This window comes from Durio zibethinus, chromosome 15, assembly GCF_047325235.1.
Source record: "Durio zibethinus cultivar Kanyao isolate XHJ-2024 chromosome 15, ASM4732523v1, whole genome shotgun sequence".
Lineage (NCBI taxonomy): Eukaryota > Viridiplantae > Streptophyta > Magnoliopsida > Malvales > Malvaceae > Durio > Durio zibethinus.
In genome coordinates this window covers 9,343,788-9,364,162 of record NC_143176.1, presented here as the reverse complement: position 1 = coordinate 9,364,162, position 20,375 = coordinate 9,343,788, and the positions used below count along the sequence as shown (strand labels likewise).

The 20,375-nt window shown below is 29.0% G+C and overlaps 1 protein-coding gene across 1 annotated transcript; it reads right to left on the bottom strand.

The window, feature by feature from the left end:
* Positions 1-7,447: 7,447 nt before the first annotated feature.
* Positions 7,448-13,424, bottom strand: TBL5 (TRICHOME BIREFRINGENCE-LIKE 5). The gene is made up of 6 exons (XM_022897707.2): positions 12,780-13,424; positions 10,145-10,337; positions 9,316-9,509; positions 8,877-9,035; positions 8,219-8,547; positions 7,448-8,115 (listed from the first exon to the last, which is right to left on the bottom strand). Exons 1-6 carry the CDS (start codon positions 13,361-13,363, stop codon positions 8,111-8,113), a joined length of 1,464 nt encoding a protein of 487 aa, XP_022753442.1. The 5' UTR covers positions 13,364-13,424; the 3' UTR covers positions 7,448-8,110.
* Between the last annotated feature and the right edge of the window lie 6,951 nt (positions 13,425-20,375).

Below are 20,375 nucleotides of genomic sequence, written 5' to 3'. Positions count from 1 at the left end.
AACCAAGGGAAACTAAGAAACTCAAGGAAACTCCTCTTAGGTAGTGTTTGGTATTATTTTTTAAATTATTATGATAATTTAATCAGTGAGGTGATTTTATTACTAAGGTTATCTTATCACTTATAACCTAAAATCATTTTGTTTGATTAATAATTATTAATTCTTAGTAATTAAAGATTACTATATTTGATATTACTAAAAATTAAATATTATTTTGTTTGAAAGTACTAAAATAACCATACACATTATAATAATTACACAAGTTAATAATTTTAATATTATTTAAAGATAATAATTTGTATATAAACTATTAGTAATATTTGATTTACTTCATAATAAATATAATTAAATTATTAAATTAAAAATATATTTTATTAATTGTACACTAGTTTTGTAGTGTAAATTATGTAAAAAAATTTTGAATTAGAAAATAAAACTAATATATTAAAATCAAGAGATTATATTATAAATAAATTTAAAAAATTAAAAAATCATAAAAAATATTTTTGAATTTATTACAATGAATATTAGTTTGAAACTATAAAAATTATAATATAAAATAGTCACAATTAATTTTAAAAAGAAGTAAGTTTAATTTTAATTTATATATTAAATAGATAATATTCATTATTGTTAATTTTATATATCACTTAATTCCGATAATAAAAATTTCTTATCGCTTTGGATGAAAATTTTATCACCTTTTAAGATAATTATTTAATCACTTTTGATGATTCAATATCACCATCACATAAAATTATTAAGTGGTTACTAAATACGATAATTTAATTATCATACGTAAATCATCATAATTTTTTGAGTGATTATTTTATACCAAACAAAATTTATCAATTTATTGTGAATTAAAATTTTGTACTTGTGGTTAAGCCATATCAAAGCTTAGTAGTAACTTTGGCGGGATCGATGAAAACACTTGTTAGAATTTTAATGTTTGGACTAACTTTTGAGGATCCAAATTTAACTGGACGCACATTTAATACTTTTAAGGGTGTTGAATAATTTTCCTTTTGTTTCTAAGGCTAAAGACAAGTTGATCTCAAACGAGTTTGATTTTGTTCACTATCGTTCGAGATTGGTTCAAATTAATTAAAAATTTTTTATATGTAAATGACCTAAACACATTTTGTTCGAGATAACTCATTTATTAAAAGAATTTTAAAATTTTATTCAAAATCATTTTGTTTAATTTAATAAAAGAATAGAACTCAAATTCATTTACAAATTTTTTGTTAAAAACTTTATTAATTTACAAGCTTATATTATTCCGAACTAACAGAGCAGAGTTGAATATCCAATATACAATACAAATATAAATAAGATAAAATCACACTTCATGGTTCACATGTAAATAAACTAAAATTACAAATTCTTTCCATATGAGTCTTATCGGACGTTGATACATGTTATATTATATACTATATACAAAAAATTATTTTTATTTTTTTTCAAAAATTTGTGGTACGGTCCAAGATCAACTGAACCGCTTGGACCGTTTTAAAGTGGTCTTAAGGTTTTATTAATAATACATGGTCCAATTTTTTACGAACGATATTATCTCAGAGATCCACGATTTTATATACTTACCCTCTAAAGCCGAACTAATATTTGTAAACATTTAGATTTTAAAAAGTTTATGCAAAAATATAATATCATTTGGACCAAATATCATTTTTATTTGATTATATAATTTAGTTTTTATCATTTTTATATGGGATAATGTTCTTGAACAATAATGATATCTTCAACGTGGTATTTAAATTTTAAAAATTTTTAATATAATATTTAAATTATTATTTTATTAATTAACTAGTTTTTCAACCTGTGCCATGCACGAAAAGTTTTTATTATATTTTATAATTTAAAAGTTTAGTTTTATTAACCTTAATTTTTTGTATTACTTTAATAAAAGAATATGCAAATTTTTATTGATTTATTATATATACATTCATAAATTTTAAGATACAACTAGGTAATAGTTTATACATATTGTAATACTCTTTCAAAATAAAAGCTATTGTAAAAATTCAAAGAATTATAGAACTCTTTTCTTTTTCATAAAAAAATTATTTTTTCAATTCATTTACTAAACAATAAATTTTTTACTACTAGTTTTTTCTTGTTCGATAAAAAAGGAAAAGTTCAATTTTAAATAATAAAGATTTTTATTGTTGGTCAATATGTTCTTTTGAGTGTTAGGAATGTTGAGTGCTAGGAATATTCTTATTTACGCTTTTGGATTTCTCACATAATGTTGGTACAATTTTTTTAAGGTTTTATATTATTTTTGTACTCTGTTGTGCCTTTAATTGTGGTTGGATAATTATAATCATTTCACTACGTTTAATAAAATTTTACTTTGACTTATTTAAAAGAGAATAGTCATGGTTAATAATTGTTTATATGTTGATATGGATATCTATATATATATATATATAATATCATTTGATTAAATTGTGAAAGACATTTATATTAGCATAATATTCTTAAACAATTAAATCTTACAAAGCTAAAAATAAATAAAACATAAAAAATAATAATAATAATTTCTTTTATATATATTTGATTGAATTGTAAAGCATAATTATTAATTTGGTCATAACTATTTACTTTTTATTAGTTTTTATTTTTTACATATATACTTTAACATATATAATTATTTTTTTATTAAAATAGAATCTATATATACAAATTGAGAACGTAAATATAATTTAGATATCTTGTATTTTTGCATAGCAAATATCCAGTTTAACTAAATATATATAAAAACATATGAACAAATTTCTTTTAGAATAAATCAAATCTAAATGTATATATCATATAATGCAAATAAAACCAAATAAATTGTTTGAAAAAAAAAAAACAAATAGAGGAAAAAATAGAAAAAAGAAATAAAATATGAAAAAAAGTAATGAACTTTATCTATTACCTAATTAGAACCAATCCAAATGTGCGTTCATTTTTCTTTCATTATTGAAATCTTAAAAAAAAAATCAATATTATAAAAACATTAAAAAAAAGTTAAAGGCCATCACAAACTTATTTTTAAAAATAAAACATAAAAAATGAAAGAAATAAAAAGAATAATAAAGGCATAAAATGAATTTATCTTACACGAGTATGATGTGATTATTATTCCTTCTAGTTTTTGTCCATTCCTATCAAAACCCCTCAACCATAATCATCAAACAAATGTATTTTTTAATTTCTAATTCTAATAATTAAAAATAAAATAACATTGGTTAGAGGGTGAAACTCTCACTTTATGAGCTTTTTATTTTTATTTTGAGATTTTGATTTCAACAAATAAAAATTTATTAAGCTTACACACACACACACACACATATATATATGTAAAGCTATGATTAAATTTGAAAAAAAAAAGATAAATGATGATTTAATATATTTAAATTTAAAATTTATGTAAAAATTTCAATCTTTGATAGAATTTAATTTGAATTTAAATAGTTATCCAAAAATATTAAATTTATATAATTTATTAAATAAAATTATTTGACAGCTAATAAAAGTTTATTAAGCCTATATATATTTGGATTTATGATTAAATTAAAAAAAAAAGGTAATTTATAATTTAATATATTTAAATTTAAAATTTATGTAAAATTATAAATATTTTTATAGATTTTGATTTGAATTTAAATAGTTATCCAAACATATTAAATTTAAATAATTTATTAGATAGAGTTATTTAATAAATAATATAATTTAAATATTATTTTATGTGTCATAAAGAAAGACTATTCACATTGGAATCTATATCAACACATTTTATCCGATAATTACTCTGTAATATAATATTATATATGATAAATGATATAGTGTTTGGAAGATTGTTTTTCTATTATGTGATATCATTTAAAGTTAACTATATTAAGAATAATTATCATATTAGTTAATAAATTTACATTTTAAATATAACATTAAAGATTTTTAAAATTTATGTAACATATTCTGCATTTTACTAAAGTTTATGAGACATTTATAATGTTAATCCTTTTTATATCCTACTAATATTTTTTGTTAATTTATTTTTCTTTATTGCAGATCAATAATATGTATACTACAATGTTTGAACTTGATTTTTTTTTTCTTTATAAATTTGTAGATTTTTTTGTTTGTTCTTTGTATATTTAATTTTAATGTGAATTTTGGACAATGTGATTATAATTTTTATTTATGATATTGGGAAATTACAATCTTAATTGTATATAATTTTAAAAAATTATAAACTATTGAAATTAAAATCTTTAAGAATTCAATTTTTTTAATATGTTTTATCTTTCATTTTTATAAACAACTTAATAGGAGATTTTCAATAAAAAAAAAGTATTAAAAATATGCTACTTAATATATTAAGTATAGTTTATTTTTATAATTATATTTAATTATATTAATTAATATATATTATTTTATCTAATTATTATTTTATAAAATTTTATCAATGGGAAATGTTCATAAAATCATATATCTCTTTTATTTTAAAAGAATTCAATAAAAAATCAGTTCTATAAATATATATATATATATTTCAATAACGTACTAAACAATTTTTATATCATAAATTTAGCATTTAAATTTTAAATACTAAAAATTCAGTACATAATTTTTCCGTATCAACAAATTTCAAATTATCGATTAGTTCCTTAAATCTGATCTTTAAATTAATCAACCCTAGGCTTGATGAGAAGTCTAATTTCTTGTGCTACATTGTCTGTTTCATTCTTTTTAATATAGTATAAAACAAGCAGCATAATAGCACCTTTTTTTTTTTTTTTTTTTGTGCATAAGAGCAAACTCAAGCTTGCTAATTCACACAATACCTCATTCTTGGTAACACCCGAGCAATTTTCCTGCTTATAATGCACCTATTGTATAGGAGTCTGTTCCACCAACAAGAGTCCCCAATTGCATTGTTTGGCCAAAACTGCAAGCATATCCCTACAGATGTGTGTGATAGTGCATTGCCAATCCCTTGATGTAAGCTCTTTGCACCGTAAAATAATTTTACTAAACGGATTCTTATCTTCCAAAGGTCTTTCAATTTTGTTAACAGCCACCAATGAATCTGATTCTACAACAACCATCTTAACACCCTTATTCCAAGCCAATTTCAAAGCCTCTTGTAAAATAAGATGTAGTTTTGCCTTTAAAATACAATACAACCTCTGCCCAATTTTAACATAAAGCCAAATAACTACAAGCCTCCTCTATCTCAACAGATGCTTCCCGTCGTGAGTTCACATAGATTTGTAGTGGCAGCCTCATCAACATTGAACTTAATAAAGTCATCTGGTGGTTTATTGCAACCAGAACCAATCAACCTCTATTATTTCCAACGTCTACTTGCGGCATCATCCTTATACTTGATACAATCTCATATAAACATTTGCATCCTATTGCACATCCACAAAGACTTCATTAACCTTTGCTCTCTTCAAAGTCAAAGAGATTGGATCAAGACAATAGTTAGCATATATTTTTCAAGCAACCATCCATCATACCAAAAAGTTGTCCCTCCATTATGAACTTAGTTGGCACAATTACTAGCAACTTCCTCCTTGCTACTTAATATACTCCTCCAGGTATATGAACTTCCCAGCTTTTAATTACATGAATGAAATCAGCCCCTCTAAGATATTTACATTTCAGCACCTTTGCCTACAACCAATTATCACCATCGATAAGCTTCCATCCCAGGTTGGCAAGTAAAGCTTTATTCGTGTCACTAGTTTTCCTCAACCCCAAACCTCCACAAAGTCTTAGGTTGACACACAACATTCCAATTCAATACAGAAACCTTCTTCTGATACTCCACACTATCCCATAGAAAATTTCTCTTCATTTTGTCAATTTCCTCTTCAACCGAGACTGGTAACTTAGCCAACTGCATGGTGTAATTAGCTATAACTGAAGTAACTGATTGTACAAGAGTAGCACGTCTTGCCAGTGAAAGTTGTTTAGCTTTCAAAGTCCCAAGTCCACTGTTAACCTTGTCAAGGTGTTCTGCTATGCTTCATGCCAGCAACTCTTGCAATATCCCTGTAAGTCGAGATTTAACATTTGGAGAAGTATAAAAATAGACTTTTGAAAATTCACTTTCTGGCCTGAAAGGTAGCAGAACTGACCAAGACAATCCATAACCTCACATTGATTGACAGATGTTTCACCAAATAATACTATATCATTCGCAAAAAAATTACATGCGAAATAGTGGGACCCTGTCTATTAAGCAAGAGAGGTTTCCAACTCCCATTAAGCACTGCATTGTCAATAAGCATAGTAAGTTTTTGAAGACATAACACAAATAAATAAATAAGGAGACACCGGATCTCCTTACCTCAAACCTAAAACCCTCAGTAATCTCTCCATTCAATAAAATCCTCATTTCAGTAAAAGTAACACAATACATGATCAAAGTCACAAGAGAAGAGGGCAAGCCTAAAACCACAAGAACTCATCGAAGGAAGTACCCAACGTGATCTAGATTTCTGAAACCAAAGCATCTCCTCTTATAGTAAGACTCACTATACTCACCTACCAATTCCTCTTTAGGCTTGTACAAAAACGGATTCGGATTTTCTTCTAATGCTTTTTTTAAGCCCTAATTCGAGCCAACAGTTGTCGGCTCCTCTTATGGATATTCCCAAAAACATCCTTATTCCCTGCCTTCGCTACTATTATAGTAAACTGAGAAATTTTCGAATTCAAACCAATGATTGATTCAATGGCTGGTCAATGAATCTTCTTGTTTAAGGAATTGAATTTGAAATATTTTTTCAAACATAAAAAAAATTCATGTTAGGGAAAAAAGACAAAAAAAAAAAAAAAAAAGACAGTTTGCCGAAAAAAATACTAGATCTATTCCTGGTTGTCTTGGAAGCTTGTACTCCAATTTAGAAACTCTTTCTGTACCATTTTACAATTTGTCCTCATTTGAATTATTGTCTAAAATAAATTGAGTTATGATGTGTAATAATTAATGGTATTTTATTATTGTTATAGGATAATTTGATATGTAAATAAAGGAAGGGTATGTAAAATAATAAAATATATATTTATTAAAATAGATAAGATGTAACGTTTAAAATTTTAAATCCATTACATTTTATTTTTAAAAATCAATAAAAACAAGTGTAAAATGAGATAGGGTGTTTTTCTTGTTTGTTACATGAATGAAATAAATAAAACTATATTTGCTTTTTTTTTTATCAGTTTACTTTTTAATTTTTACCGTAGTTTATTATTTTTTTAATTTTTAAAATATTAAATTATTTTCAATTTGTCATGAATATTATAACATAATGAATTCTTACTTGGACAAATACATCAATGCAACAACGTAATAATACGATATAAAAATAATACATAAAAAATTAATTTTATTTAAAATTTTTACAAAAATTATGAATTTAATAAAAATCATAATAATATATTTTATATTTTCTTTATTGACATGAAATGTTACATATAATTTTCATATAAAACACAATATAAATATACAAATTAACAAATCTAATCATCATAAAACTTTCTTTACCAAAAAGAGGAAAAAAAAAATAAAGGAAAACACATGCGCTAGCTTTGCTTAGCCCATTGATCCGAGCAAGGGAGTAAGAATTTATTGCTCTTCCATTCTAAACAGAAAATTAGGAGAGGGGCTTGGTTTTCAAGCTTATCTTTTGCAAAAGCTTTTATAAATAATAAACAAAATTTTTGAACAAAAATTTCGAAGCGTTCATTGCAATGTGGTTGTACTTCGAAAAAGTACCGAGCGTGTGACCAAGCATGCACAGATTTTCTTCAATCAGCGACCTCCTATGTAAGACCAAGCTTATAAATAATATGAGTAGCTAGGTTGAATGCGCTAGTCATCTGCTTTCTCTTCTTCTAATTCCTGGGTTGTCTCCTATTCCTTCAAGTTCGTTGCTCAGTGCTAAACTTGAATTTCTTACCTTACCCGTCTACTCCACCACGCCATCTTCAGGTATTGCACATTAGTTCATCTGCCAGCTATACAGCGCTAGTATTGTCCTTCCATGCGGCCATGTGCCATGTCCCGGACTGCTGCAAGTTATTCTGTTGCAAGCAGTGACAAACATAAATATTTTTGTTAACAACAATAACCTATAGTCTCCCTTTCGCCAAATAAAATTAAAATCTAGATGTTGAAACTTATCACCTCTTGAAAATTGTTTGTTGAAAAACATAGTGGCATAGATAAGCTCATTCCAGGTATCAGGAACCCCTGGAAGACACCAGTGGCTGCAATCTTGCCGCCTTGTAGAAATCCTTTTCCCTTCTATTAATCTCTTGCCATAGATTGATGGATGGCCATCCTTGCGAAAATTGGTCAACCTTGTTACATTTAACAGTATCACAGGAACCTTCATTTCCTTAATCACTTCTTCCACTATCTTCATTTTCAAAGGGTAGGTTTCAAGGAAGGCCCCACTCAAGATTGGTTCAGCTTCCCCATTACAAGATCCACCTGAATTCCAATCTCCACCTCTATTTCAAGAAGCAGAAATTAATTAGCCAATATACACAACATTCTCAAGGCGCTAGTTTAGTAAATATTTTATATAAAATACATTATACCCTGTATGTAAATATAGTAATTCTTTGATTAAAAACCTTTTTGACCAAATGGTAAACAGGCAAGCAGTATATAGATTTTCATTTTGAAATTCAATAGTGAATCACATGAATCTTATTTCCCTATATGAATTTTCTTAAAAGGGAAAGTTTTGTGTGTGTGTATGAACCGGGGGTTGTTGTTTAGCAATGGAATGAGATTGAAGCTAGTCTAATGATGATAAAATGGGTTTCAACTATACCTGAAATGAGCAGAAGAGTATCCACGATAGAAGATCAATTTTTTTGCTGGTTTAATATTTTCATTGATCCATTTTGCCCAGGTCTTCAGAGCTCTTCGATAAGCTTCAACAGCATCAAATTTTGGATAAAGATAATCACCTTCTTTATAGTAATTTATCCTGCATCAACTAATCATATTCATCATTCCCCATAAAAGTGCTATAATATTTTGCAGAGATAAGATATAATAAAAAGTTTGAAACACTAAACTGAACTAGAACTTCATCATGATGGCAATGCATCCATGCTTGTAAACAACTCAATTGACAACAGATTCTATAATTGTAAATGAAAAGGAGAAAACAAGTGACTCTGAAGATTAATGATCACAAAAAGTAAATCAACATAGCATAAAATAAACAATTATGAAGTATAATGGTAGTAAGATTGGTGATATACCCTCGGGCAGTCTTTCCATGAACCCACCAGTGACCAGTATTGAATATGAGAATATCAGCCCGCTTCCATCGACCAGATGTCTTATCAATTTTGTCTATTGATAGAGTTGGATTTGAGTTCCCTTGTCCATTAATGCGGACTCCTTCTTTTACAAGAAAATGTGACCTCACAAATTCCACTGTACAGTCATAGTCCTGATTAAAATGTTAAGAGTTCAGACCACTTTGAAATGACAGACTGCTGCTTGTCATACAATCCTTCTTTGGTTTCAGTTGGTTATAAAAATTAAAAGAACATGACAAAGAAATGCAAGCTCCATTAGCGGTTCTCATTTGAATTTTATTTTATTTTTAAAATAAAAAATAAATAAAAAGAAAATAAAAATAGAAATGTCAAAGGTGGAGCTGGGTCTCAATATTCTGTTTGGTGTTATTTTGTAGTAAAAAATGCTTTAAAAGTAAGTGAGATCCTATTAAACTTTGTTGCAATATTTAAAATTTTATGAGAAAACTTTCTACCTACTTTTACAAATAGTATATAAGTCTATTACAGCACTCCATAAAATAGCAGATTACAGTATTGGATAATGTCGTATATTCTTAAGTCAAATCAGACATGAACTGATTGATGAGGTTAAAACGTTAGTTGAAAAAGATGCTTGAAGATGTACCTATCCAATTACCAAAATATGAAGAAACCTAATGAAAGAGGCAAGAAGATTATGAGAAGATTATGAGACAAACTTTTGAGTAATCCAAAAGGAAAATATAGCCTTTAAAAGAATGTATTCAGCTTAAGTAATGCAGCAATATAACAAGCATCTTGTTACCTCAAATTTGAATACAAAGTACCCTCTTCCTTTTGTTATCTTGTGCCCATGGACCTCATACATTTTGCTCTTATTGGTAAGGCCTTTGTGGAGGAGGCATAACATTGACTCAAACTGGTTGCGGTTCATGGAGTCCCCAACCAGCATTAGCCTTTTACCTCTTAGTTTCTCCAAGAAGTCAGTAGCATTAAACCTGCAGTTGGATTGGCCAAAAAAAAAACTTGCAATTAGTAAGTAAATGCATGGAAGAAAAGTACCGTTAAATAGAGAAGAAATTACTTAAATTATTCATAAGGTCAATGAAAGAATAGATATATATATGGATAGATATAGTGATGAATCTCAATTTCTGCTTCCAATTAGCAATATAGTTAAATGAAAAGCGCTGCCTTGTCAAACAGACACCAGAAATTCAGTGCACTAGGATAACATCAATATGCAGTATTTCAAGCTTCAAAGATGAATTAAAAGCTTTTACAGTTGGAAAGGTGAAAGTATTAATTATATTCTTAGGTTCTTGTAACAATGGATAGAGTATGCTTTGAACTTAAGCAAGGGCAGGAAGTTCAAGGTTAATAGTACAAAAGGTAAATGCACAAAATGAGAAAGGATACACCTCTTCTTGAAGTCCAAAATTCAATAACCAGCCCTCATTCACTCATAATCTTATTTGCCCTTTGTTTTGCAGTGGCTATCTTAATCTCTAGAGGCCAAAATAACCAAAGACTAGCCTTTTCAGCTCTTACAGAATACAAACTTACAACTCTACACAGCCTAAAACCCAATATGTAAACAACTGTAGTTTTGGGGGACTTTTAAACACGTGGACTGGGGGGCACACTGCTAGAAGACTCGCTCTTCTCCACAGTCTTAGATGAATATAGCTGCCAAGATTCTCCAAAAACTGCCTCAAGTTTTACATTTTTTCTTAAATGAAGTACCAAGGACATTCCCCTTGATATATTACACAGACTTGGGATGGGGCGCCAAATACGGGTATCTATCTGACACCGGGTAGTTCATTTTTTTGGAAATTTTTTTACATTAATTTTTAGGATCCAAGTTTCATACCTATTTGAATTTATAGTGCCAATGAAGTGTCAAGACATGGATATGTTAGGGTAAAGTGAAGAGTTTGTGCAACATAATGTCCTCATCTAGAACTTGTGATAGCTAGAGTTTCTCATCCTTGAAGTATTATTACCACTGAAGTGGTACAAAAGAGAGAATTTCAACCTTAATTATCCTTGATAATGTAGTAAAAAAGTTTGTACAAGTCAAAAAAACAACAATGATGTACTTAACAGAACACACAAATTACAATGAAAGGAAAAGGCAGCTTTTTAATCATATTCCCAACCGGATAAAAACCAGTTTTCTTCTATTATAAACTCAAAGACTCCACTCCTTCTATAGCCTTCTAAAGGTTGATTAGGACCTTGATCACCAGCAAAAAACCAGCTTTTGTTTAACTAGCATAATGTGTAGAAATGAATGTCTAGTAAAGACTGATATAAACAAATCTGTTGCCCAACAAATTAAAACATATATTCCTGCTTGACTTTAACTTACCAATTATTACTGCAAAAACAGTTTTCTAGAAAATAAAAATATAATAAAATACAAAACCTTAATTCAGCATGCTGCCCAATATATTCCAGCATAACCAACTAGCACAGCGAAAGTTAAGTCTCAATAATCAATTTCAATGACACTGACACACAAACTAAGCAAACATAAAACCAAAACTCCATATGGTACTTTAAATGAAAACTAAGATGTCCTTTGGCATGAGAATTTCTCCTCATCTTCAAGAAAAGCCTCAAACTGGTACTCAGTATTCAATAAGCCAAGAGCATGCAAATAATTTCTTGATTAAGCTAGTATCTCAGTATTGAGCCTAAGCCAGATATGGGTCAGCTCTGTTTTGTTCATGAATTAAGTTGTTACTAAGCCAAATGAAAGAAGTTATAACTGTGAAAGGAACATTGAATATTACATATTGAAGGATCAGAAGGTGGTTTAAACATACTCTGCCTCAAATATTACATAGAATCCATAACATATAAGATCATGTCATCCCTATAGCCTCTCTCATAGATGTAGTATATCAGCATATGCTTTACCAAAAGGAACATGTATGACATCTTTTGAGCAAAGAAAGGAGCTCATCAACTATGACATTTTGTTTTGAATGCTTAAACAAGCAGCTATTCACCTATGATGACTCTAATACATAAATCGTTTATGTATGCAACTGACTTTAGGATTTTAAAAGGCAATTCTGCTTCCACTCAAGTTGTGCCACAGAAATTAGGGGTAGCTAAAAGCATGGAGAACAAATACTTAGGCCTCCAAATGTATGGCCTTTGAGAAATGTTTTCTGCATGATATAGTGTCCAGCATAAATTTAAGAAAGATGAGGATGCGATAATCAAATAAAGTAAAGTTTCATTACATTTTTAATAGGATAAAATGGCAATGAATTTAGATCAACAAGTCCAGGTAAATTGAGCCATTCATTAAGCAAGAGCATAAATGCATAAGTTGGCAACCACTTAGCACATTTGAAGTCCACAAGAAGTAGTTAACCATTTCAGTATAGGAACTTGATCGAAATGAAGAAATCGTATACCTTGGAAGATCACAGCCATCAGGCTTCCAACGCCATCTCAAGTAATCAGAATCTTTCCTTCCATTGCTTTGGCAATCAAAAGCCTCATCAACGTAAGGGCAAGAACCCGGTTTGTAAATTGGGTACTCTTCGTCTTTCACCCAAGTTCCTGTGTAAAGATCACACATTTCCCTCTTCTTCTCTTCACCATTGTCAGCAGCTTCGTTACCTGGGTTCTGATTGTCTGGGGCAGAGAGCTGAACATCGATGCTTGTGGCATTTGAAGAAGGGTCTAGCTCTACAGCTTGAGAAATAGAAGGAATGGGCGGGTGGGTTGATGAGTTCAGTGGCTCTACGCCAGCTGGTGGGTCAGGAAAGGTGGGGACGGAGGAGTGGATGTGGGAATTTGCGAGCGAAAAGGACTGTTGATAGATGGAGACGGAGGGTTCGAGCGTACGTTTGCTGTAAAGAAAAAGGCTAAAGAGGAACAACACAATGAACAAAACGATGGTCAATGTGTAACGGGTTTTTTGAGGGATGAAATTGCCCATTTGGATTTGGTGGATGGAGATTGCATCTTCTGTTTCCTTTTCTCCTCTCTTCATGGAGAGACAGAAAGACTACTTGCAGCAAGCGGAAGAAAACGCTGTTGGTTGGCTTCCACACTTCTTCATACTCTTTTGGGCCAACCGGATCGTCGGATTATCTTATATGCCCGTTTGATTCAAATGGAGCCCCGCCCTGCACTGTCGGTCTATTTTTGGGCCCAATTGCGCCTCGAGGATCTATTTGGATCCAAACGCACGGTAGCTTTATTTCCATCGCACCACGCACAGTGCGTTAAAAAAGTAAATAAGAGAATAAAAATAATAAAAATAAATTTTGATTTTGAGATACGAACGTAATTATGTCTTTAAAACATGATAAAATTTTAAAAATTTTTAAATAAAAATAATGAAAATTGTTATACATTCATGAACAACCATGTAAGTTTGTTTAAATAAAATATAAATGTTTATATTTAAACATTTATAAATATTTATAAACAAACATTTTATGTTTAAACATAATATTTATAACTTTTGTTATTAACCATTACAAATAAATGTTTATATATATTTAAATAGTTATAACTTTTTCATTATTAACTCTTATAAACTAATGATTTTATTCAAATATAATTATTTAGAATATCAACAATTAATACAACTATTAAATCTACTTATCAAAATTAAGCATTTCTATTCGATATATGATTTACAATATTTTAAATAATAATCTTCTATTAGTTTGGAATGTTGGTGTTTAATTTTTAACTTTTAACACAAATAAATTATTAATATAAGAAGATATCTCTAAATTTTAACCTTCAATTAACTTATTTATCTTAGAATTTTAACGAAATTTATGATAATCGCAAATTAAACCTCAACTCTTAGTGTTAGAATTAAGATATGACATATAATACTTATTCTTTTATAAGAGGTTTATAACTATTAGTAATTAAATCCTAATACCAATGCCTCATGTCCCTCATGACAAAACTCACTCGGTCCATATGGCCTTATATAACACCATTTCAAGGTGTATGCCTTTTTCTCATTTCGATCTCACCATAGTTTCTTCCACTATAAAGGCATCACATGCCCAAATGAGCCAACACCTTTTTCTAAGTAAGGCTAGACTCCTGTGCCTTTTTGCTTGGCATTCAAGAGCCTACTCAATGACCCTTTTAACTAGGCCAATTATTCCTACAGAGCATGCATCATTAGCCCATTCTTGAGCCCTCATAGCCATAAAACCATATTCGCATCTTAATAGCTTTATTTGAGCTTAGTACCACCTTAATTTCATGTTATTAAGCCTACACATGGGGTCATATTAATCCCATCACTAAGCCAAACATAGTTTTGATACTATAATGTCACAAGCCACTCATTTCTTATTTTGAAACTACGTATTTGTACGGTACCAAGACTACTCATAGTCAAGGTTAATCTTTTTCAAGTTTTTTTTCTTATGGATAACTCGATATAGATCTTTCAAGCCACACATTAGGGAGCCTTTCCTAGCTCAGACCTCGTAGGATCACACATTTCTAAACTTGATAGGAAAGAATCCAACTCCTCTCAATACATTAGCCCATGATTTTCGCAGTTACCTCGAACATCCGTCTCAGCCCGCAAGGCTTAAGGTCTCGAGCAATGACCCTCGAATTCTTATTGGAGTGCATAGCCTCGGTTCTCATGATACTATTACTTTTTGGTATGGTAAGAACCTAGCACCATGCCTGCTCGAATTGTACACTAGCTCTCGTGCCAAGATCCCACAGGTACTACACTTATGCTGGTCAACAACTTGTCTAGCGCCTCTAGGCTCATCTTATCCCATAAAACTCAATTCTTAGAGCTTAAGCCTTTAGCCTCAATTTAGGTTACCTACACACATGATTGACATTCAACATCATGCTAGTCCCGTATAGGAGACTTGGATATGTTATCTCAGTTGTAATACCCCTCTATCGATTGACCATAAGGGTCTAACAGCATGCCTACCTACTAGTCTACTCATCTTTTAGGCTCGATGGTGCCTCTTCTATGCAAATATCATCTTATGATCCTTCTGGCTCAAAGAGGAAAAACTGAAAGACATAATAGACTCTACTGCGTAACCTTATGGCTCAACGTAAACGCGTGATATGAGGCCCGTTAGCCTCAACTGTCCTCGAGTTTACTATGATCCAAGGAGATATCGTGCCACACTTATGACCCTATAATGCCTATCCACCTAAACACCACTTGTGCCTAGAAGTAGCTCACTTTAGACTAGCCAAGCCCTTACTTGTCTGCTAGCCAAGAGGATGGTGGAGAGCTGATACCAAATGTCCCCCTTTAAAGAGCGTAAGAGATTTTTTCATTCTCCTATCAGGAATTGTAAGACTATTTGAAATGGAGACATTTTTCTCCTTAGCCATTTCAGGGCCTTTCTTCAGCTAACTCAAGGCCCCGTAACCTTCTTCTTGGTTAACATAATTCATTAATTTTACTCGTTGCTTCACTAACCCACACGAAGGTGCTCGTACATGGCTTCGACAGACAGCACCTGACTGATTAATTGACTTCAGAGCACCTATACACTACCGCACACTTACCTGTACATCTTATGGCCTAGGGCACACATTGCCCGCACATCATATTAGCAACATGTTTCAGTGCTTAAATTGCACTCTCGCATCTCTTAGAACCACTTTTTTGGCAACTTGATCTCAACTGCTGCTCAGCTCAAGGTCAGTCATGGCAAGACCAAGACACACCAAATCCTAACCATGACACTGTGTCTACTTTAAAGCAACCCTACCAACCTTTTTTCTACGAGTAAATATTTTATTATGGAATTTTTTAGGGGGGGCTATAGCCCCTGCTAGCCCTCTTTAACTTCATCTTTATTTTTAAGTTCCATGTTTATTCAAGAATTATAATAATGAAATTGAAGTAAACAATATGCTTATTTCTTGCATAACTTAAATACTTTATTTAACAAATAAAAATAAACATTGAAACAATATATAAATTAAATAATTAAATCATGTTTATGGCTAGAAAAAAAATATGAATCATGCATTCTTTTCTAGATCAATTAAATACAAGCGTGGAATAAAATATAATTTTATGACAATAGCATATGTACTTGATTCTTTCAAAGAAGATCTACAAATTCACAAATTTTTATGCCTTGAAGCAATGCTTGAGATTTCATTTTGGTTTAAATAATCATGTCTTAACCAATATATAATAAGCTATATAAGATCCATAATTAAACTTAATAAATACTTCATATTCAATTCTAGGCTTATGATTGATTTAATTCGTTGCCATATAATTCATATAACATGTACTTAAACCTTAAAATGAAACAACTTATTGAGTGAATTTTGTTCATTCATTATATTTCTTTTAAAAGATTTAAAAAAAAAAACTTAATAGTCATTTTTTTTTCTTTGGTAAAATATGCCATTGGTTACTCAATTATGGTTGTGATTTTTAAATAGTCACTTAACTATTAAAACTTTTAATTTAGTAGTTTGAGTAAGGTTTTTTGGTCACTAGAGCATTAGCCTTTAATGACGTATTAACATTGCATTTTCACATCAACTATAAAGTACCATGTGAAAAAATAAAATTTGTTGACATGGTAATATCACATGACATCTAAAAGTTGACATGACATTATCATGTCAACACCTCATTAGAAACTAATAATTAAGTGACAAAAAAGTACGTACTCAAATTTTAGTTATTAAATTAAAAATTTTAATAATATAATGACCATTTTAATAACACAATATAATTGAGTGACTAATGGTATAATTTACCTTTTTTACCACAACTTATAAGAATGGATATATATTTTTATATCCTTGACATTACAAAAATTTTTATTGCATTATAATTGAAAATGATTCTTACATATACATTTCATCACACAAAGTAATTATTTAGCATAAACTTATATAGATTATTGTGCGTACATGTATATCAAATAAAAACAAATTTCTTTAGTTTTATTTCAATTTCTCATGATAGAAAACTTAAATATAACAAACAAATCTATTATATAGATTAAAGCTAAGCATTTCTAAACTCATGATTTTTTATATCCAAACTCATGTATATATATATATATATATATATATTAAGTTAATTCTACTTTTCAAAATTATTATCTTAGATTAAAACAAAATCCAACTTAAATAGCAAATATATTCACAACATAAGCCATAAAAATAAATCAACATTATTCATGCATGGATATAGTTTTATTTAAGTATCACTATAGGTTATGGCTCTATATTATAGAGAATTTCACCTAAAATTAATGAATGTAATAAAGTAATTTTAGTAAATTAGTGTTTACCATTTTAACTAATATCAAAAGCCATATTAAGAAATTAAGTGATGATCATCAAATTCTATAGATTATTACTCCATTCAAACATTTAATGAGTAAATTGCATAACAATTTTCAAAGAGAAACAAAAAAAAAAAATTTATCTAACATTGCAATTTGTAGGTAACTAGTTTTTCTTTGTCCATAATTGTTTCATGAATTTGGATTTCATCAATGCATTTTTAGATTTCATTCTCTTGCATCTCCATAAATACAAAATGTGAAAATTTTTTCATAATTGTCTTTAAATTATTAAAATAATAAATAATAAAATAGAAATAATAAAAATAAATTTTAGTTTTGAGATGTGAAAAACATTTTCTTAAATGCAATCATGTCTCTAAGATATAATAAAGCCTAAAATCTCTTCAAGTAAAAGTAGTGAAAATGGTTATGCATAAAAATTTATTTACAGTTGATGAACAATCATATCCTTTTGATAAATAATCACATCATTTTGTTTAAATACAATATTAATGTTTATGGTTAAGCATTTATAAACATTTATAAGCAAACATTTATGTTTAAACATAATAATAATAATTTTTGTTATTAACTATTACAAATAAGTGTTTAAACGAACATTTAAATGGTTATAACTCTTTTGTTATTAACTATTATAAACATATATTTATGTTAAAACATAATTATTCAATATACGAATAATTAATACAAATATTAAATTTATTCATCAAAATTAAGTTTTTCTATCCAATGTATGATATACAATATTCTAAACTACCAACAATTTGTTAATTGTAGAGAACCATCAGTGGATGCTTGAATTTCAAATTTACCTATAGACGATCGATTGCCATCCATCAGATAGTTGACTAATCTTTGGAAAATGATGTATAGATTAAAAAATAAACCTAAAACATTTGATTGATTTTCATTAGACATTCAACTATCTTTCACTTGAAAGCCTAAAATTACTATATGTGCAAAAAACTTAAAATACCCTTATTTAATATTATTACATATAATATTCTTTTAGGAAGCTTTGCTTTTTGCACACTTGGGATAAGGTTTATAACCCACTTCCAACCCCTATATCAAATTTATTGTGAAAGTTGATTCATGTATTTGCTTTTTATAGGGACAAAGCAGTAAGATAAGAATTTTAATTATTTATTAATATTTATTTACAATTTTTTAAATATGCTTTTATAAAATTATCATTTGATATATGTAAATGATTTTATTAATTTTTAATTATTTATTAATTTCAAAAATATAAAATATATACTATTGAGTTTTATTTACTTTTGCTATTGAGTTTTTTTTTTATATATATTTTTAGTTCTCTGTTTCTCTTAAAGTTTCATTTACTTCCATTACTGGATCTTTTATTTCTTTAATTTCTTTTCCACTCATCTTTTTCATCCCACTTTCCATCAAATAGAAGCACTTGTAGTTATTTCATTAATTTTACAATATTTGGTAAGTTGTTTTTAGATTACTATTGTTCTTTGTATAGTTGTGCATGAGAAAAAAACACATAGCTAGAATAAAGTTAGTAAAAGGAAAGGATTAGGGTTACTAATAATGATGCCCTAAGAGATAGCGAGAATAATTTTGCTATTGATCAAAGAATTTTAATGAGTGAAGGCTCTGCTAGTTTTGACTTGCAAAAAGGTGTTGAAGGTAAAGACATTAAGGTTGGAAGTGATATTGTTGGAAGGAATGATGTTATGCATGATAGGTTGATATGTTAATGGGTTCTCATGCAATATTAACCAAAGGTCTATTAATAATGGACTAAACAAAACTGCCTTTAGTTGGTGTAATTGTCTCTATGATTCACCTACCTCATAGGCATCACGTTGTGGATGATATGACTATAGAATGTAAATGGGTCAACTTTTACAATAGTTTGTTTCATGTAGGTTTGCCTCTGCCTTTATATCTATTCTTTCATCTCATTCTTGACATTTTCAATTTGATGCCCTTTCAATTAATTTTGAATTCCTAAGTGATTATGATGACCTACTTCATTAAATGTAGAAAAAGAGGATTAAATGTAAAATGAGAGGCTAGGCACCTTCAATCAATATGTTAATCAACTTTTATTAGCTAAAGGCACACGTTAAGTGGTATTACTTGTAAATTCACCACCATATTATGATTATAAGCCTACCCTTTAAAATTTACTTTGATTGTTTAAAGTATTTTGTAGTTGTTATTAACGAGAGTGAGCCATGGCATAAATTTATTGTTTGTGAGATATAGTGCTGAGAGATGTTTCTACAATAGATAACAGTTAAGCAAGCAAGCCTAATGTTAATAAAATGGGCATTTAGGAAAATATAAAGGTTTTTAACAAACTTGATTAGAAATACTTAGGCCATTATTCAAGTATAGCTTATTTTTCCCTTAATAGTTATTATTGACACTATTATGGCACACATGTACTTATTTTAATATTTTGTTGGTTTTTTAAACATGAAAACATCAAGTTTTTAGGTAAATGCTACTGATTGCTAGAAGGCACAAGGAAAATTATCCCATGGCTACCAATGAACCACTTGCTAAGAGAAAGCTATGGGATCATTGCTTAACGATTAAGTTTAATGGTAGCTCGCTAGTAAGGACCTTTTATCATTAACTTTGAAGTCAATATTTGCACTAGTTATGAATGTTTCCAGGTTCACCAGTACCTAATGGTCA